General features: G+C 48.0%; 1 protein-coding gene across 3 annotated transcripts in view; it reads left to right on the plus strand.

Annotated features, from left to right (window-relative positions):
* HCFC1 (host cell factor C1) overlaps positions 1 to 22,156 on the plus strand; it is a 771,113-nt gene that overhangs the window by 386,574 nt on the left and 362,383 nt on the right. For all 3 annotated transcript variants that reach the window (XM_069645438.1, XM_069645439.1, XM_069645441.1), the window contains exon 10: positions 4,169 to 4,366. In XM_069645438.1, the coding sequence (XP_069501539.1) occupies positions 4,169 to 4,366 (198 nt within the window). The remainder of the gene's footprint in view (positions 1 to 4,168; positions 4,367 to 22,156) is intronic.

Here is a 22,156-nt window from a genome sequence, read left to right on the forward strand (position 1 = left end):
GAGGGGGAGAGAGTAGAGGCATCTACCCTGCTCTAGGGCAGTGATGGTTCCTCTTCGATCGAAGGCCGTGGGGAGCGACTAAGACGGCAGCGGAAACGCTGAGGGAGGCAACAACGGCGGAAACGCTGAGGGAGGCAACAACGGCGGAAACGCTGAGGGAGGCAACAACGGCGGAAACGCTGAGGGAGGCAACAACGGCGGAAACGCTGAGGGAGGCAACAACGGCGGAAACGCTGAGGGAGGCAACAACAACGCTGAGGGAGTAAACAACGGCGGAAATGCTGAAGAAGTAAACAACGGCGGAAACGCTGAGGGAGACGTCGATGGGAATGCCAAAGATGACGTGGGCCCTGCAAGCTTATTCCCTGACACTGAGACAGGCTGGAAAAGAAGTATGGGGGTGCCAGAGCTTGCACCCAAGTGCCTGAGGTCGCAGCCCTCCCTGGACTTGGTCTTGTCTGCTGCGACAAAGTCGTCTTCAAATCCCTCATATTCAGCCTCAGTTCCCCCAGGCAGCGAGGGGAATAAGTTGGACGCCGTTGGTAGGAAGGTGATCTAATCTGCAATGACGACAGTCAAGGCAGCGAATGCTCTTGTGATCGTGGCCATTTATGACAGGGAGCTGTGGTACAAGATTGCCCCGATGCTGGAATTCCTCCCCAACGACAAATGAGTTGAGGCGCTGGAGATTCTCCCAAGAGGGCGAGGTGGCATCAGACTATGCCATCACTGTGGCCCAGGACATCGCGGACACAGGGCTCCGACAGATGGGGACTAGTGTCTGCCTCTGTCGTTGTGGCTGGTAGAAAGCCACCAATTTTCAGCAGGAAGTTCAGGCGAGGGCTGTGGACATGCCTTTCGACAGGGACAATCTCTTTGGGAAGGCCGTCGACGAATCGTTGCAAGCCATCAGGACTGACATGGAGACGGCCATGCCTCTTTGCACGCTTCAGCAACATTGTCCTTCCATTCGTGTCTCAGGAGGGAAATCCGGCGGGTCCTCGCAAGGTTTCAGTAAGGGGTCATCCTCGTACCACCAGCCCTCCCGTTACACGACACAGGAGGCCTACAGGGGTCGTTCGAAGGCTTTCGGAGGTGGCCGTCGCTCCCAAGGCAGCACGCAGGCCGAAGCAGGAATGAACCGGTCAGGACGTCTGGCCCTCACCCATGCATCCCAGCGGGAGGCTGGCTGGCTGGCAGGCTGGCAGGCTTAGGCAGCGAGTGGGAAAAGATCTCGACTGACCGATGGGTGCTGGATGCTCTCGCTCACGGACACTCTAAAATTCCAGCAGAAGTGCCCGGATACCACCGGTGGCCTGGCAGGAGTAGCACATCCCTCAGCCCTTACAGGAAGTATGGGCCTCTTTTTAAGAAAAAGGGCAATGGAGCTGGTTCCAAAGCGACTGAGGCTCCGGAACCAAGGGCTGAAGACCAATTGTTGGGCAAGATTGTATGCAGTACCCCTTGGGTGCACTACAACAACCCTAACCTCCTGGCAATAGGAACCAAACCTTTGGTAGAGGTCTGTACTATACAGGTTGGTAGCGTGTTGAGCAGCCAGGCTTATCTCAAGAGGAGTCAATGTGAGCTTCAAACTCTTACACACAAGGTTTCTTGATTAAACAATTATTAATTTAAGTTAGTGTAACCCTTCTTCAGAAGGGGGCAATATAATAACACCCAAATACACTCCAAAATACATACTCTTAATATTTCTATATCAGTAAGTACCCTTTTGGGATGGCACACAGACACTTCATGCACCCTCAGTTTACAATCAGACTTTGGAGTATGTAAAAGAAAAAGATTATTAGAACAGAAGGAAGACAAAACACAATGTTGGAGGGAAGAAGTCATTCAGGGAGCCAGTCTAGGCCAGAGTCAATTGGGCACGTCTTGGTGAACTGAAGCGCTTCTTGCAGGTAAGTAAGTCTTGCACAATGTTTTAGAAGCCTTTGTAGAAAGGGTGAAATCAAAGCAGTGCCACAAGCTGGTTAGGCTTGTGAAGTAAAGAAGCTGTTAGCAGCTCTACAGTGTAACCAAGACAAGTCCCGGCAGAGGACAAGTAAGGTTTCAACAAGAGGGAAGTTCTTAGACTGTACAGTATCTTTAGGTTGAAGAAAAGTGCAGCAGATGGCTTCTGTTGCTGTGCAGCTCTGCAGATCCTGGTGTTCTTGGCCCTCAGTCGTGGGGACAAGAGAGGTGTCTTCTGGGGACTCCTGCACTGTAATGGAACAGTCACTGACCCCAACCGGCAATCTTCAAACAAGTGGCACTTCAGTGTTTCAACTCCTCACGTCTACCGCAAATGGCAACACCATGGTTTCTGGCTGTCGAGATGGACTTTCCTTGCATCTGGGGTCCAGCACTCTGAGGTGGCTCAGGTTCGGTCAGTCCTGCTTCCTGGGAGTCCAGAGGATCATCCTGGAGCTCCTGGACAACTTAAAAGCAACACACACAATCTGGTGTTTCACTCCCTGGCGTTTCGGTTTCCGGCAGCAGCTCTGTGGAAATTCAACCAGCTCCGAGAGGATGTCCAGGTGGCTGGCTTTGGAGTTGATTGGTCCCACCAACTCAAAGGGAAAAGTTGTCCTTTTAGGGGCTTCTCTGTCGATATGAATTTGGAGTTTCAGCACAGTAACAAGGCTTCACCGGGCAAACCAACTGTCCAGGAGTTGCAGCAGGCATCATCTTAAAGTTCTTCTTTGGTTCCTTCGTCCAGTGGTCAACTCTGCCTTACACGCCAAAAAGCCTTGCTTTGTATGCAGGTTTCTCCCCTTCATTCCATCCTAGCGGTCAGTCACCCAGCAGGGTGGATGTCCTTGCCAGACAGTCAGCTGGCCAATCACCACAGAGTGCATTTGGATCTCCTAGGAGACTAAGCACAGGTAGTTTCGGGCACCTCCCTCACTTCCTGCCCCCAGCAGACACCCTGGAGCCAGAGACGGGCTTCACTTGTGAATCCTGCCAAAGGCATAGCGAACAAAGGGACCAAAACTGGTTTGGCGCTCAGAGTAAATCTCAAGAAGGACCTTTCCACAAAGAAATGGTGAAAAAAAAGGCTGGGCCATTTTGACCAAAATGCCACCCTTGGGTGCTTTACTGCAGCTGCAAATGCACACCAAGGTAGTTAAAAGGTAAACCACTGCCACTAGCCATTCAGTGAGGAAAGGGTAATATAAAAAAGTTACCTGAGAAGCTAGACAAAGGGGATACTAACCCCTCCAGCACGCTATTGTAAGATAGTGTGCTGGGTCTAGAAAGTTACAATGGTAAGTAAAGTCAATTTCACTTTACTGCTCTGGGAAACAGTAGTTTTTCCCAGAGAAAGTATTAAACCTTTGGGAAATCGAAAGACTTCCCTGTGCCACTGCACTGAAGGTGCTATGTGACACAATGTAAAAGATGATGCCTATGGAGTTTGTCAGACTCCACAACCAAAAGAAACAGTTAAAAATCACATTAAAATTCATGAGAGAGTGGGGAAAATGGGTGTCGCTCTCCCTCTCCCTCAGGTAAAGAAATCATGTCCTCCAAATCCAGCAAGGTTGCTGGGGGGCTTTAAGGTAAAGAGGGTATTTGGCACATTTCTGAGAATTCTCCCTAACGGGGCCTTGTCGCCTTTCTCTTAAAATCTTTGCTTTAAGTACCTAAGTTGAATGAGCACTTTGTTGTGCCATATTTCGCCTAGTTCCTTGCGGAGTGTTCCAAGGTTTGCTAGGGTTTCTTGCCTGCAAGTTGTCTGGGTCTGGAGGACGGCTTCCTCCTTTCTGATTTCCCTTTTTATTTCGTTCTTTTAACTGTCTGGTTCTCTTTCTGAATATTCCCTCTGAGATCAGGACATCCCATAACTTGGCTTTTGCCACCTTCCATACTATGTTTAATGCTAGCTTCCACCTCCACCAAACCCCCCCCCCTCCCCCGTATCATTGCTTGAGAAGTAGCTCTTTATTTCCTCGACCAGAGTTTCCCCATAATATTGGGGGTAGGAATCTAATGGGTCCCAGATCAAGTTCTAGCAGTCACAATCTGACCAGCCTATTATCTCTATGGCAGCCAGTTGTATTGTGTATGCGTTTGCCGCTTCTATGAGTAAGTAATCTATTCCTGTGTACAAAAGGTGCTTTTAAGTGTATAATCACCATCCACATTTTTGTTTGCAATGCAGGCTATCGGAAGTAGTCCACAAATGAGTGGCATGGCAGCTTTAGCTGCGGCAGCAGCTGCTACTCAAAAGATCCCACCTTCCTCCACCCCTGGCATGATGACAGTTCCTGCTGGTACCACCATGGTGAAAACGGTCACAATGTCACCTGGGACCACTACACTGGCCTCAAATGTCAAGGTTGCATCATCGCCAATCATGGTAAGTGCTAACTGAATACAGGGCTGTTTGGATTTGTGTACCCTTTGGTTTATAGGGAAGCAATGAGATGTAATTAAATGTTTGAGGAAAGTAATGTTTTTTTAGGCCCTGTTTACCCACCCATCTGCTTGGACTGCACCTTATTTAGTGTCTAAAACTATGCCTTGACCCGACTGGCTAGATCCTGCACCTTTGTACTAGTGGATTCCTTAACTTCCCAGGGCAGCTGCTCTTAGGAAACTTTCTGTCGCCAGAGTGCAGCACGGCTTAGCCCGATGCCCCTATGCACCACTCTCCAGACAAGACGTCTGGCTATGCGTCATGGCCTTGTGACTACCGTTCATTTTCCCCGCACTGTGTTTCAGGATCACTGCTTTGTTTGAGGTTTATTACTTCTCCTTGCTCTTTAAGCTAAATTAAGGCCCTAAGCTCTGCATTGACTGCATGCCTCAAATGTCAGTCTCTGATCCTCACAGGATCGTCCTGTACTGCCTCTGAGGAGTACTCAACACGCAGGGCTGCAGATTGTGCTAGTCGATGCACTCAAAGGCACTTTGTGATTGGTCGGGCCTAAGTATTTACCCTTTTTACTTATGGAAAGGTTCGACAGACGGACCGATTTGAGGTTGCTTTGTGTGGAGCTCAATCACCCAGCAGTTCAAGAGATTATTCTTCGAGGCAGAGGTATCACTGATTCAGGATGGCTCCCGAGGAACGGGCTCCCCAGTTTTTTGCCAAAAAATCCTCCACATCACAGGAATGGGAGGTCTTTCGGCTAAAGATAATTACATCTTTGCCAAGGTCCCGGCAGAATTGCCGTGAAAGGCTGCCTTCTCTTCCAACTACTTTGGTCTCTCTGTAGACTGTTTTGTCCTGTGCAGTCGTCGTGCACTGCACACGGACGAGCTGGCAAGAACCCGTGACCATACACAGTTAGGCTCAGGCATGGCTGAAACGGGTGATGATCCAAGTCCGACTGGCCCAGACTCCCCAGGAGTAGGCCTTGCTTTCTCTGGGCACTCTGCATCATCCTGGGGATATTTTAGGAAAGTTGTCTCTTTACACCACCTTTGCCTCCATTTTAATGGACCCCCAAACCTTTTGCTTATTTTTTTTAATCTGACCTGCACTACACTGGCTTATGCTCATTTGTCATGGGGGAAAAAAGACATGTCCTTCAGGCTATCTGTACTGGGAAACATTGCCTTAGCCTTGTTACATTGTTGCCACTTGTGGTAACTTTTTTTTTATCCTTGTGGAATGTATCTTACAATGCAGTACAATAATGATTTTCCATAATGTCTTACTAGAAAGTCTTGATTCTATTTAAGACACGGAGGCGAGCATTATGCATAAAAAAAAAATGGGAATACATTGCATAATGGGAGCCTCCGGTCTTGACATAGAATTTGTATTTTGCCCTAGGGTAACGCTCAGGATTTTTCGTTACTTTAGGTGTGCCTAATGGACAAGCTGGTGGCAGCAGTTACTTTTTGCAATTTTTTTGGTGTCTTTTTTTAGCCTTACCACATTTACGTTTAGCTACCTACTGTGACTAATGTCCAAGCATGGCCGTGCCACAAGGTTTTTTATTTGTCCCCTGGCCATCTGTCACTAAAACTTATTCATGACCTGTGAGGACAGGAAAATCCCTATGTGGACTTAAAGTGCCTGGGAAAACTGAAGCTTTTTGCGGGCTACGTTAGCTGTCAGGAAATGGGTTGGGACTGTCCGGTCCCAATCCACAAACTGGTTTCAGTGTGTCTGAATGGTATGCATGAACTGTGCCAGCAGTGGCCCTTATTGGACCACTGCTGCGATGTGTGGCCCAGATTATGGATTGGCTAATGGGAGTTTCGTCTCTTACCTGGCTTTTTGATAAGAGGAGGACTGCTGCACCTGTTCCAGAGAGGTCAGGGCGCCCCTCTGCAAGAAAGAACAGGGCATGATAACCTGTTCTTTGAGATCTTGGAGGAAACCTGAAGGAACCAAGTATCCTGTCCAGATGCTAGACTTGTTTGGAGACCATGGATCTGTTATAAGCAATTTCTCCTGCTGTCATAAGAGCCCTTTCCTTGAGGTTATCTCCAGAAGTCCTGCAAAGGTCCTTTGACCCTTGAGTGAAGGCAACATCCATTCTCAATGTCCGCTTTAGTCCTCTGAAGAAGAGCCCTCGGAAGTGCCCCTGGATAACGCAGTGGGTGGCCTGCTCAGAGTTTGGGCTACCGTGCTGCAGATGTCGCTGTTTCATATTGAGGCCCGGAACTTTGTTGATTGACAGCTTGTGATACAGGGCTCATCTCTGCCAAATGTTCTGATTCCAGCATCGATGGGACCCGAGATAAAGGTGATGTCTGTCTGAATCAGTGGCTGCTGTCTGAAACAGCTTTCCTGCATCCAGTCCTGTGCTGAGTGGCCCTGAATAGTCTCCAGCCTGAAGAGCCTGCACCAGTGAACTAGTTGACCCTAGGCCTTTAAGATGAGGTAGCAATGCTCTTGAGATGGATGGGGATACAGAAGCTACTCAAACATCAATCAAAACGACTCAGGTAGTTGGTAAAAGGTAACTGTTTTAATATCAAAAACGGGTAGTACAACGGACAACAGACGTCTCAGCGCATGGTTTCTCAATGCATCTTTTAAAAAAAAAAGCATTCTTTTATAGCAAAACATTGTCATTGATGACGTCAACCTAAGTATTTACTATAGTCATCCTACCTGGCAATCTACAAAAACCCAGTGGCTATTGTGATGGGTTCTTAAGGAACCTCTAAGTATACAATCCATACTAGTCTAAAAGAGTGAGCGAAAGTGATAGGTTTCTTAACATCAATGGGGGCAACTAAGCCCTCCCCTTAAACATGTCGCTAAATACACAACGTCCCATTGGTTACACAAACTATAGGACCCTTAATCACGCGGCCCCCTTCAATTGGTTGACACACTAACCTCCATCCGTACTTTTCCACCAACGTTAGCAGTATGCAGGCTGGTCTTCCATGTGCTGTTGAGCTAGTCTTAACCATAGCTTCCCACCAATTAGCATATTCATCTCATCACCTCAGTGGTCTGCTGTCAATTAAGGCTTTGAACTTGTCCTTGGGAGTGTTCTTTTGCTCTGTAGAATTCAGGGGAGTGAAGGCACGCTCTGCCCTCTTGCGTAGGTGTGGTCGTCATGTGCGTCCAACTTCATCCTTCCACGTGACTTAAGACCACAAAATCGAACTGTAGTGCATTTAAAATACTATTTTCTAATAGACCTCGTCCTTGTTTTTGTCCATGTCTTCTGAACAGGAGTCTCATTCTTTCACATGAATTTTATTCAATGTCTGCTCACCCCAGCCTGATACGGCCTTGGCTTCTTGGGGCGCGTCCAGCCTTCACTTTCTGAGTTTTGCTCCTGTCAAATTTGTTCAATTTTTGTAACTGCGACACATTGGAAAAGAGGCCTTCCTTTTTTAGTACAGCTCTGCTATAATACGTAGTGGAAACATCCATTCTTAACTCACTTCAATATATGTATATGTTGGCGCATGCCGCAATCTATTCACTATAAAGCTAGCCTCAAGAATGCTTTGTTTGCTTGCGGTTCTTTGCATCTGTAAACGTGTAAAATAGTTTCTGTAGCATACTTTTCTTCATCTTGATCCCAATATATCACTTATCTTTGATCATTTATTGATGCCTTATAGAATATATTCACTTCTCTTCTCTCTGCATCTCTTCCATGTACTTCAGCTTGCTTCGTGAGTGACGATGATGGTAGTGACGCCACCATTCTTCCCTTCTTCCCTTCCATTCATTGGTCTTGCTTCTCCTGGAATATCATTCAAATGGCCATCATACTGTCTCGTATGCAGGTATGGGTTTCTCAATGGGAACCTTGCTTCCAGGATTTTCTTTGGTATCAGTATTTTCACTGGTACCGCACGTGTCTCACTCTGGTTCCCAAAATATAGGCAATATGGGCGAAGTGGTTGAGGTGGGGGTACTTGGCTCCTTCTCTACACCAGCATCTGTCGCCGACCATAGAAGTGCTTGAATCTGTAACCCCTGGGCATCGAGGACTGGAGCTGACGGCTGGAAAAGTGACCTTAGACCCTCTTCTGAACACCTGCCAAGTCCTAAGAAGAATCGGAGTACGGGGGGTGAGTTGTAACAGTACTTGGCTGAGCTCCTAACTCTCCTTTTTAAAAGTTTTGTAACTTTTAGAAACTTTTGTAACAGTTTGGCTTTGCCAGTGCATGCTCAAACAAGCTCATTCCGAAAGTGGGGGACACTTTTTTTTATTCGGTATCCGGTAATATTATCCCCATATATAGTTACCTTGTAAAGGCCATAGTGACTTTATATATGGTGACCATGTATATGGGTTTAAGGGTAGCAGTGGTTGCAGAGGTGTCCTCCCTGCATGTTCAATGTGATGTCCCTGCAATCCCCTTCCACTTTTTGGCGACATTTGTCAGACGACTTTTCTGCAGGAACATTAGCAGATGGGACCTTTTATTCACTAGAAACACTTTACCCCTCTACCCCTTGGAACATTTCATTGGACTTCCAGATCCAGTGAATCCCCTCCACTAACTTTTTCCTGTCTCTCAAAACTGTTTGAAACTTTGAACTTTAGTGCATGGACTTAAAGTTGGTGTATCTCTGTTGACCTACAGTGCTGCATACTAATGTGTATCTTCCTTTGTAGGTTTAAAAAAAATGTATTTTTGCCGAACACCGGTGATTGTATATATGTTTCTGATGCTTGTTAATCTGCTTAGAATCGCCTGCTGTGCATAAAGTCCGACATCTAGTGGTAATTGGAAGTATTGCATCTTTCTTTCGAAGATCGAAAGGGGATGTCAACATGGGTGTGACTGTAACACTATCCCTAACGTGACGTGTAGTGTTCCCAAAATCCCTCGCTTGTCGAGGTCCTTCAGATTGTTTTTTTCCGCCCAACTAGTTGGTTGCCTTATTGCTCAATATTTATTTGTGGCGAGTGTGAGAGGTGAATTACATTGTTGAACGTTTTAAGGTAATAACACATCATATGCAAAGTGCAAAAGAAAATTACATGGTGATCACATCCATTGAGCCTGGCCCCATGTTTTAGGGCGGCAGCAGCACACAGATGCAAAGTCAAATCGGAGGCAGGCGCATACACAAATACATCACAGGCGACCAGGGGGGCGTACCTGAAGCGGACAGGGCCTTTGTGTGGGCCTTTATTTGTCTGGCTCCCGCCTTCCGGATGCCGTGATTGGCCACCCTTTAAATTGTCGATTGTGTAACGGCAAATTCCCTTAGGACACCAATCGCCGTTAAATAGGTGTCTACCATGAGATCACAAGCGTTCTTGTAAGTCCTGCAAGCTCTTGCGTCCAAAGAATTTAAAGGACAGGCGGATAAAAAGGTGGGCGGCCTACGTGATGCACGCCGAAAGTCATTCCCCCGTTGGCACCATAGTTTCGGATGATGATGAATTCATCAGCAGCCATGGCTCCGATCTGGAAGCCCTAGACCTCAGGTTCCCAGATGCTCGTACACACGCACCACCTAAACCCAAACACCCAACTCCCCTAAGGCCTTCTTGGCAGGCACGTCGACGAAGTGTGTAAGTCTAACAGGCCCGCTGAAAACTTGGTGCTTTCCGAATCTCGTGATTCGGCGCCCTCTGCGCATCAGTCTTCTCGGCATGGTCTTTCCTCTCACAAGGGCATTCCCCCAAAAAAACACACGGTCACTGACACGCCGTCCATGGGCGCGCAAGCTCCTGCGGTTTCGGCTGAGTCGGCCACTGCGACGGCGCTGGTAGGCACATTGAGACTTGCCATTCAGCCGCTGACAATACACAAGAGTCTCACAGCTGTTATTTCGGTAGCAGGTGAACATGGGGCATCCCCTCTTGAGTATTCTGAAGCCCACAAGCCTCTCCCCATTCTGACAAGACTTTTCCACCTCCAGACCATACACTTGTGCATCTTCCCTGTGGACTAGGCAGAGATTTGAGAATTATATGGACAAGATGGCCCAATAGATTTCTCAGATAAATATATTGCTCCCAAGAGACTTGGGGAAGAGGACTCCTGCCCCATTCCACAAAAATTGCTGAAGCCTCCCATTCTTACACAAGTCCACTAAGAAGGTCTTTTGATTACTCAAAACAGGAGGATACATATGAGGACAATACTTTTGATCAGGACACGGCTGACCAGGACCCAGACTGGGATCAGGATCAGCCAGCAGATCAGGGCCCTTGGCTTTCACCCACGTATCCCTGACCCAGACCTACCTACCTTCCTTCACCTCCACAAAGGCAGTCCTCACCTGTGGATGACCAAATGTTGTTGTTTAATGCCATTCTAAAGAGAGCCGCAGATCATTTTGAGTACTTGCAAAGGCTGGTGTGTCCTCGACTCTGAAGTGCTATGGACATAAGTGGAAGAGGTTCTCTGCCTGGTGCCGTGCACAGAAGATAACACTCTACGGATTACGGCCCCTCAAGTGCTTCCGTACTTGCTGTCGCTGGCCACGGCGGGGCCGGCATCCACCTGGCGGCTATCTCCCTCTACACCAGAACTGCGGGGTGGTCGTTGCTTTGGTCTCACCGCCTGGTGAAGGAGTTCATGAAACATCTGTTCTGCTCGTTCCCACCGGTGAAGGCCCCGGCGTGGGAGCTCAACGTGGCACTGACCAGGCTCATGGGTCCCCCATTTGAGCCCCTGGCTCGGCACCGCTGAAGTTCCTATCGTGGAAGACAGCGTTTCTTGTGGCCATCACCTCTGCACGACAAGTGGGAGAGATCCAGGCCCTCTCCTGTAAACTTCCATACCTGACGTTCCACGAGACGAGGGTAGTGCTGAGGACGCACCCCTCCTTCATGCCCAAGGTGCCGTCGGACTTCCATCTCAACGAGCCCTTGGTGTTACCTGTTTTCTTCCCATCGCCGGCTGAGAGGACTTTGCACTCGATGTATGTGGCTAGAGTGCTGCGGTTCTACGTGGACCGCTCGAAGAGTCTTCGGGAGACATCACAGCTGTTTGTGAACTTTGGTCCTGTGAACCAAGGGAAGGCCCTCTCGAAGGCTTCCAGATGGCTCTCTGGCTGCATCATGCACTGTCACTGGTTGGCAAACCGACCGTTGCTCGGCCGTCCGAGAGCCCATTCAACCAGAGCGATCGCTTCTACCACGGCGTTCCTGTCTGGTGTGCCCCTGCTGGACCTCTGCAGGGCTGCTACGCGGAGGTCGACACACCTCGACTGGGATTCCAGGGAGGAGTCCAGAGTCGGCCAGGCAGTGCTGCGCAACCTGTTTGCTTGAAGGTGAGTCTGGTGAGGAGGCAAGAGATGCTTAATGTTGAGTTGTTGAAATGCTTAATGTTGAGCGTTGCCACCTCCTGTGGTTGTGCATGTGGTTACTGCTATGTATTCTTGTATTCATGAGCATGTGAATCCATGCCAGACCCCATGCTGGAGAAGGAACAAGTTACCTGTAACTGTTGTTCTCCCGCATGGGTCTGGCATGGATTCACATGCGAACCCTCCCTCCAACCTCTCTACGGCTCTTCTCTTGGTCCTACTACCACTTTACGTGCTATCAAATCTGAAGATGGCTGCCAGAGGAGGGGCTTAGGTAGAGGGCAGTCATTGGCCAGGGGGCAGTAGGACCCAGAGACCAGTGATTGGTTATTAATAGAAAGACAGTTCAGAAACTAAACTGATTTTGTTCTTTACCGAGGTTTCCCAGCCTGACGGGGGAATATTCATGAGCATGTGAATCCATGCCAGACTCATGCTGGAGAACAACAGTTAGTTAAGTAACTTGTTCCTTCCACACGGTTGCCTGCGTATGCGCCCCATGCAAGAGTGGCTCTCGAGCCAATGGGTTCAGGCCAGCGGACAATGGGACAATCTTGTGGTTGTCTCGGCAGCCCTCGTTCTGTCTCTGCAGTGGTGGTCAAGGGAAAACCTTCTCTAGGGGAAAACCTTCACCACCCCCGCAGTTGAAGCCACTCTCACCACAGATGCATCTGACGGCGTGGGGGTCTCGCCTCCCTCATCAGACGGTGCACAGCGTGTGGCCACCAGCAGTCGCATCCAATCGCATAAAGTTGTTGGAACTGCTAGCAGTGTTCAAGGCCCTGAAGTCTTTCCAAACTCGCCTCCAGGGGAAGACTGTTCTCATCAGACAGTACTACGGCCATGTATTACTTGAACAAACAAGGGGGCACTCCCTCTCTAGGGCTGTCCAAATTGTCCCTGAACATATGGAAATAGGCTCTCAAACACAAGATGTTCCTCCTGTCAGAACACATTCCAGTGGAACTCCATCTGCAGAGACTACACTCCCCCCCCCCCCCCCCCCAACCCCTACCTGTAGAGCACGAATGGCGTCTACACAAGAACATTGTACTCCCCATCTTCGCAGACTGGGGCTTCCCAAAGATGGACTTAGTCGCAACTCTGGAGAGCGCACAATGGCCATATTACGCCTCCAGGTACCCTAGTTACCACTCCAAGGGGAACGGGTTCTGGATAACACGGTGAGGGAAATTTGTCCATGCTTTTCCCCAGATTCCCCTACTCAACAGAATAGTGCACAAGATGCGCCAAGAGCCAGTCAGGATGATTCTGCTGGCCCCGCCAGCCTTGGTTCCCATCTCATGGTAATGTCCGTCTCCTCTCCCAAGAAGCTGCCATGGCTATACACCATGCTGGCTCAAGACCAGGGGGAAACACTACGTTAATGCCCACAAACTCTCAATGTAGCAGCCTAGCTCTTGAGGTCAGAGTTCGGGCACCTACAACCCCCCTCAAATATGTATGGAGAAACTCGAGGGGTGGGGGGGGGGGAAATTTAACACCAGGCATTGTTACTCCAGCAAATGGAAACGCTTTGCCATCTGGTGTAATGGGGCAAAGGCATCAATCCTATTGAATGCACACCAAGACATGTCTTGTACATAACCCACCTGTTGGATTCGGGTCTGGTTTTCAATCCCCTAAAGGTCCAGTTAGCTGCGCTGTCAGCATACACCACGTCCCAGAACCAAGTTTTGTGGTGGACAATTCCAGCAATTCAAGCATTTATGGAAGAGGTAAAAAGACTGCATCCCCAATTTCTACTCCAGCTCGCTGGTGAAACCTGAATGTTGTACTTAACAGACTAATGGGGCCTGCCCTTGAACCAATGCACAAGTCTAGCCTTGACGCACTCACCTACAAGACCGCCTTTCTGGGGCGATCACCCCAATAAGGAGAGTTGGGGAACTACAGGCCCTTTCAGTTCAGGACCCATTTGTCACGATTCACAAAGATAAGGTGGTCCTGCTCACTCACGATTTGTGCCTACATTTATCACAAAGCTCCATGTAAATCAGTGCATATAACTACCCACCTTTTTCCAGAACCCCACTACCGTGCAGAAAGAAGCCTCCACAAACTAGATGTGAGGAGAGTGGTTTTCTATTATCTGGAAAATACAAAGCCACTAAGAAAAACATATCAATTTTTCTTTTCCGTGGCAGTTGGTTGAGACGGGGACCCTGTCTCTAAATCAGCTTTTTCAAAGTGGATCGCAAACTGCATCCTACTGTGATACACTTTTGCCAAGAGAGATCCGCCCTTCATGCCTAGAGCACACTACTCGGGACACAGGAGCTACCATAGCATTTATTGAAAATGTTACTCTTGAGTACATTTGTAAAGCAGCAACCCAGAGTTCTTTACACACCTTTACACCACACTACTGCCTGGATACACACTCTAGGTCTGATTCTTAGGTGGGACAAGTGGTGCTAATACATCTCTTTCCTACTGTTCCTCCACACATCCCACCACCGTCTCTGGGTACTGCTCGCTAGTGTATGCACAGCATGTGTTGCTAAGCAGATTCACAAGCATCAGAAGACATGTGCTACTTACTGTAATAGTATTTTTGATGATTACATCAGCTTAGATGGTCATACGCCCACCCACCCCCTCCACCCCAACCCCCTACGTGGAGTAGAAAGAACATGGACGTCTTAGAACTCCTCTCTTCTGTATTCGCTTACACTGATTAAAAGGCTCCCTCACTGTAGAAATAACACAACCAGAGGGAAAGCGGCGCGTGATGGATTTTGGGTACACTACACATCACGTTAGGGATAGTGTTTGTCACGCCCACCTCGACAGCTCTTTTTGCTCTTCGAAAGAAAGATGCAATACTCGGCGATTAACAGTGATGTCTGGCTATATGCAAAGCATGTGAATCTAAGCAGATACAATCAATGGCTATTACGGTGAGAAATGCATGCAATATAAATGCCATTACTGTCCTAGTTAATGAAGTCACCTCATAAGTGCCACGGACGAGTATGCTTGTCCTTTTTGCATAGACTTCAATAATGGCCCGGCACTTAGGGGGTTAGAGGGTGGGGGCCATGGGGCATAGTGTCTGGTAGGAGGGTGGGGACCATTGGGCATAGTGGTGAGCTGCAGTCCCTTTAGCGACCCTCCTGGGCCACGCTGTACTTGTTTTTTTAGGCCTGCGTGTGCCCCAGCGCCCGCCGTGTGGAGCCCATCTCCCAGCCCCCTCCCCTGCCTCCATTTCCCAGTTCGTGTGCTTCTTCCTGCCTCCCAACCCGCCCATCCCCGCTCTGATTGGGCCTCGAGCCCTTCATCACTGGTCCTCCCAGGGCAGCCCCCTGCGGCTAAGGACCCTGAGGCCAAGGGCGGCTCCAACAGAGGCGGCTCCAGAGGCCCAGGAGGGCGCACACAGACATTTATGGTCTCCGGGCGGCTCCAACAGAGGCGGCTCCAGGAAGTGTCAGCAGGTGTCCGCAGGGGAAGCCAGTGGCCAGCCGTCAACCAGCAACTACAAGGACCCGTAAGGTAGGGTGGCTTGGGTTGGGGAGAGGTACAACTCTACCCTAGATACCTGACCACTAGGCAAACCAATGTAATCACCACCCATTGCCCCAAACTGCATTGATAGCAGGGCCCCTGTGCCCAAATTGCATTGTTATCCCAAAACCGCTTTGTTAGGCCTCTCTCCCACTATACGGGTGTCTCAAACTTAGCAGGGCCTCCGTGCCCAAACTGCATTGTTGGGTCTCTCTCCCACTATACAGTTGTCTCAAACTTAGCCCAAATTGCATTGTGTGATCCCAAACTGCATTGTTAGACCTCTTTCCCACTATACAGGTGTCTCAAACTTAGCAGGGCCTCCGTGCCCAAATTGCATTGTTATCCCAAAACTGCATTGTTAGGCCGCTCTCCCACTATACGGGTGTCTCAAACTTAGCCCAAATTGCATTGTGATTCCAGACTGCATTGTTAGGCCTCTCTCCCACTATACAGGTAGCTCAAACTTAGCCCAAATTGCATTGTGTGATCCCAGACTGCATTGTTGGGCCTCTCTCCCACTATACAGGTGTCCCAAACTTAGCCCAAATTGCATTGTGTGATCCCAAACTGCATTGATAGCAGGGCCCCTGTGCCCAAATTGCACTGTGATCCCAAACTGCATTGTTAGGCCTCTGTCCCACGTCACAGGTGTCTCAAATTTAGCAGGGCCTCCGTGCCCAAATTGCATTCTTATCCCAAAACTGCATTGTTAGGCCTCTCTCCCACTATACGGGTGTCTCAAACTTAGCAGGGCCTCTGTGCCCAAATTGCATTGTGTGATTCCAAACTGCATTGATAGCAGGGCCCCTGTGCCCAAATTGCATTGTGTAATCCCAAACCGCACTGATAGCAGGGCTCCCGTGCCCAAATTGCATTGTTAGATCCTCAACTGCATTGTTGGGCCTCTCTCCCACTATACAAGCATCTCAATCTTGATTAGCCTCTCTCCCACTTCACAGGTATCTCAAATCTAGCTCACTCCCACATTTAGCAAACTCCCGAGCGAGACAGAAACCGCCAGCGAATTACGGTGGTGGGTCACTCTGACTAGGGCCTCTCGCATCACAAGGCGAAAGTCCAAGCTACGCCCGTCCAAGCCACCCTCCAACCAGCTGATACCCTACCCAACACACACAGCCTGCTCACCTCTATGAACCGCGCCTAGGACAGCGACTGAACGAGTCGTCGACTCCAACTGGAATACCACCCATAGACGGAGCCAACTAGTAGCGGACACCCCTCACCAGCCACTACACCACAAAACTTATCCAAAGCAGGACCAACTAGACGTAACCAAGACTAAACAACTCTCAATCCTACAATGCCGCGCAAACGACCAATTCCGAGAAAAAGATGAAGAGACGAAAGAACAAACACGCCAGAACAGCAATCTAGAACAACCATAGACTGGACCCCTACAGGCAGGAACACAAACCGAAGGAACTCTGAGAGGAGAGAAAAATCCCTCTCCCTAAATCCATACCTCGCAGACAACTGGCCACCACGGCAATCCAACCCACCATTAGAAGCAGCAACTTCAATCAACCAAAAACAAGCAAGTAGAAGGATGACCAAAACAAACATACAGACGATCGTCCCAATAACCCCCTATATCACCAAAGCAATAGGAACTTCCAATCAGAAACCACAACCCCCGGAAGACGAACCCGATGAAAACACAAAAAACCCAAGACAAAACCTAGAAGAACTCTTCGAAGACGGTGACACCCCAAACCCTGCAGCCCAACAAGTGACTGACCAAGAAGGAAACCTCAACACCGAGCGGAAGACGACCTCGACAAAACCCAAACCAAACGCCTCCAAACTTCACTGCAATCTAATAAACGCAAGATCCATGTCAAAACACTCAACAGAGATATTCGACCTACTCGATGACAACGGCATTGACATCCTGTTAATCACAGAAACATGGCTGGACGACAACTACAAAATCACTCCAAAGCTGCCTTCCGACAGACTTCAAATGCCTACAAATAAACAGAAAAAACTAAAAAGGAGGAGGCATCGCTATAGCATTCAAAACACCTGAAAATAAAAACTGACGAACCACTCAACATCCTCAACTGCGAAACCATGGTAATTCACCTAACAGCGAGCCCAGCTCATTCATCCTGGTATACAGACCACCAACATATGATGCAACATTCGTCGATAACTTCATAGAAGCCATCACCAACTTAGCCATCAACCAGGAACACCTAATCATCCTGGGGGACCTCAACATCTGGTTCGAAGACAGCCACGCCAACTCCCAAAACTCACTAATTGAACAACTCGGCACCATGAAACTACGACAACTAGTCAAAGGAGCAACGCACTCAGCAGGCCACACCCTAGACGCAATTTTCACCAAAGAAAAACTCATCACCACGGCACCTCTGCTACAAATACTATGGAGTGACCATCTCATAATCGCATTTGTGATCACTCTGCCTACCCAAGCCTACATCCAACACCCAAAACTCACAACCACCACCAAAAGAAACTGGAAACACGTCAAAAAAAGCAACCTAATAGAACTGGAATTAACGAAACCCTCATCTACCGAACTGAAGCTAGCTGACCTAGACAGCAAAACAGAAATACTGCACAAATGGATCGCAGATACGATAGACAAGATCGCCCAGGAAAAACCGTTCACCCCGTCAAAAAAAAAGAGCAATGGCAAAATGGTTCACCCCACTATTAAACGACATGAAAAAGGAAAACAGAAAGATAGACTTGGAATGGAGGAAAGAATACAACCCAGGGGAAAAAACACTATACCAGAAACAAATCCGTGCATACAAGAATGAAATTCAAAAGACATTACGATGACAGAATCAACAATACCACCAACACACAAAAAGAAATGTTTAGCATCATTGAAGAAATGAGAAACCCACCAGGCTGTGATAACACCCCAACCCCCTCAGGAAAACTATGTAACGACCTGGCAGATCACTTCAAAAATAAAATCAACGACATCCGTCAAACCATACAAAAGCGACCAACCAACCACAACATACAACCCAACGAACCCAACTCGGAACCACAACACAAACTCCGAAGCTTTCCTGAAATATCAGCAGAGGCATTTCCAATGCTGGTTAAACGAAGCAAGAAAGCAGGATCACCCATGGACCCATGTCCCCAGACATCTACAAATCAATCCTCGCGCAAGGATCGCCAGCAGAACACTACAGAAACCTTCTTAATCTATCACTATCAACAGGGACTGTACCGAAGATCTTCAAGTCAGCATACATCAAGCCACTCTTAAAAAAACACAAGTGGCGATGTAGATGACCTTTCCAACTACAGGTTGATCTCTAACATCCCCTACCCAGCGAAACTTCTAGAAACCTACGTATATAAACTAACCCAAGAACACGTAGAAAAACACCACCTGCTGGACCAAGCTCAAATCGGTTTCAGACCAGCGAGAGGAACGGAAACAGCACTACTATCCATCTGGGACGACCTCAAAACTAACACTCAAACACTACTTCAGCCCTTATTCTGCTCGACCTCTCCGCAGCCTTTGACACTGTTAGCCACGGCACCCTGACCAAAAGACTAGAAAACATAGGCATAACATACACAGCACTACGCTGGACCAAATCATTCCTAACAGACAGAACAGAAACCGTATGGATAAAACCTTTCAAATCCACTCCACGAGTTAACGACTGTGGAGTACCACAAGGATCCTCACTATCTCCACTATATTTCAACATCTACCAGACCCCGGTCATCAGAATCTTAAAAAAATACAACATTACATATTACAACTATGCAGATGACACTCAGATCATCTACAAAATCAAAGACACAGATGCCGACTATTCAACCCTTACCGACTGTCTAAAAGAAGTCTTCGACTGGATGGATGCCAACAACCTGAAAATCAACCCAGGAAAGACCGAAATCGTGATCGTATCCAAAGACCAAGAGAACGAAAGCACCATCCCATGGCCTACGGAAATGGCACCAACACGATCGAAGGTAGTTAAAAATCTGGGAGTCCTAATGGACAAGAACCTAACCCTGGAGCCACAGATAAATGCAACAGTGAAGAAATGCTTTTTCCTCCTCTGGAAGGCAAGAAGAATTCTACCTTTCCTCTCCACGCACAAAACACTCACTATAGTCGCCCTAATCAGGTCTAAAATAGACCATGCAAACAGCCTCTACCTCGGAATACCTGAATACCTCCTGAAGAAACTGCAACGGATCCAAAATGCAGAAGCAAGACTACTCCTCAAACTATCCAGAAGAGATCGCATCACTCCTGCCCTAAAAACCCTACACTGGTTCCCAGTTAAACATCGCATCACCTTCAAAACAATGTGCATGACGCACAGGGCAATCGGTGGACAAGGAGTAGAATTCCTACAAAAGAAAGTAAGTCTACAAACCAACGAGACCCCTCTGATCGAGCAACGAAATCCGCCTGGAACTCAAACCATACCTCAAGAAAAAACTTGGAGGCACCTCCTACCACTTAGCCGCAAAAACATGGAACAACATCCCAAAGGAAATAAGAAACACTGAAGATCACCTAAAATTCAGGAAATCACTAAAAACCTGGCTCTACAACACCACAGACTAAACCAAAAAAAGGAAACTGGTAAAAAGGATAACTAAACCGGAAAGACACGGACATCCCTGACCGGGTAGAGTAAAGCCCACGGCAGCTGGACGGGTGACATCGGATAGACAGGAACACAGGCTGCACGCACGGAGATGGAGTCATTTAACCCAGACAATCCCACCAACACTCTAGCCCGCCCCGTAACTTAACTACCGCCAGGTACCACGTTGGTGTGGAATTATCGAGACATTGGCAATCTACCCACTACCGGAGTGGTTGTCATTAGCAGATGCACTGGCCACTGGAGTCTAAATGGAGGATAAGGGGAGCCATAAGAGAGCATGTTAAACGCAGGGACTAGAGGAGTATGGAACCTGTATCCCAGTCCGACCCAGATCGGGACAGAGCCGCAACAGGGGAGACTACGCAAGCCGAGCGCTTCAATTCAGGATAGAAACGCAAACTAACCAAAACTACTAACAATTTCCCTTTCTGCATACACCTCTCAAATTCCAAACACAACCAAAACCTATAGCACAACAAACCGCACAAACTTCACTACATTGCAACAACAAAAGAAAAACACGCATAGCCTTGCACAACAGTACAAGATGACTACCGGCCGCAAACACCCCAGGCCCAGCCAACGGACCCACCGGGCTGAGGCCGCCAACCGCACATCACGGCTCTCTTGCACTTTTCCTGCTTCCTCCCACTAACTCAAACTCCCCTCCTCTTTCAGAGCCGCCAGAGCGCCAGGGGACCACTACGGTGGTGATAGTGCGCGCTACAAATGTCCTTTAACATTAACATAGTGTTTGGTAGGCGGGTGGGAGGCATGGGGCATAGGTTCTGGTTGGACGGTGGGAGGCATGGGGCACAGTGTCCCACTTGAGTGAACCCAATCATAAAGTTAAATTAGGCACAGTTAAGATATGTACCTACTGTGCCTTTTGTGGAAACCTGACTTAACGAAGGCCCCAACTCAAACAGCAAAGTATAGCAGTCCAAATAGTCCAAAATAACGAGCTTGTGCCTTCCAAATCTAAAGCGGCATAATGCGTGAAATGTATGAGCGCAGTGTTTTTCCCCTGAATGATTTGTCTACTATTGCCAGTATATCCTTATGAAAGAAATGAATTATAAAAATGGAAACTCTGTAGTACAGAATGTACTTTTGAAATACAAGTAAAGACTGGCACACCTAAACATGTATTCTTTTCCCATGTGTTTAATAAAAATTGAGGGTTGAAAAACACTCCTGCCACTCCCTCGCCTACCACTCCTCCCGCATTTACTTTTTGGCCCACTGTAGGCAGCATGTAGGTTACATTCGGCCCTCTGGCAAAATCAGTTGTGCACCCCTGCCTTAGACTAACACTGAGGATGTTTGGTTACTTTAGGTGTGCTAAATGGAGAAGCTGGTGGCAGCAGTGTCGTTTACAATTTTTTTCATTTTTTTTTTTCCTTTTAGCCTTCTTGCGTTTACTGTGTTTTAAAGAGAATTCTCAGAAATGTGCTAATTCCCTTCTACCCTAGATACCCACAGCTCTTTTTGCTGGACTTTAGGACTTTTCATTTCTACCCGGGAGAGAATGAGACATTTTCCCTCTCGTATTTTTCATTAATTTAAACAGTTTCTTTTGGTTTTGGTGTCTGACAAACTCCATAGGCGGCATCTTTGCATTGTGACACTGCACCTTCAGTGCAGTGGCCCATGGAAGTCTTAGATTTCCCAAAGATTTGATTACCTTTTCTTGGTGAAACTGTTTCCCAGAGCAGTGAAGTGAATTTCACTTTACTTAGAATTTGTAACTTTCTTTCTGATGTTTGATAATCTGCTTAGAATCACATGCTGTGCATAGTCCGACATCCAGTGGTCACTGCGGAATATTGCGTTTTGTTTTTCGTAGTCGAAAAGGGGACGTCGACAAGGCGTGTCTGTAACACTATCCTTATAGTGACGTGCAGTGTACCCAAAATCCCTCACGCGTCGAGGTCCCTCAGATTGTTTTTTTTCCGCCCAAATATTGGTCGCCTTTACGCGGAGCTCCTCGAGACATTGCAAAAACATTTATTCGAACTTTGGTCGTTATTAACTTATAACTTTATTATTACTTTACATCCCTCCTTTGGTGTCGTAGCTGCAAAGCTGTTCACCGCCGAACAAGATCTCTGACGGCGGTGCCTTCGACAGAGGAGGTTCGCCGTTCGTAACCAGGCTCATGAGGTCACCCTTTGAACCCATGCACAAAGCAACACTTAAAGACCTCACTCTTAAGACTGCTTTTCTAATAGCTATCACCTCC

The sequence above is a fragment of the Ambystoma mexicanum genome, chromosome 2p (genome assembly GCF_040938575.1).
Source record: "Ambystoma mexicanum isolate Mex_15411 chromosome 2p, UKY_AmexF1_1, whole genome shotgun sequence".
In the NCBI taxonomy this organism is placed as follows: Eukaryota; Metazoa; Chordata; class Amphibia; order Caudata; family Ambystomatidae; genus Ambystoma; species Ambystoma mexicanum.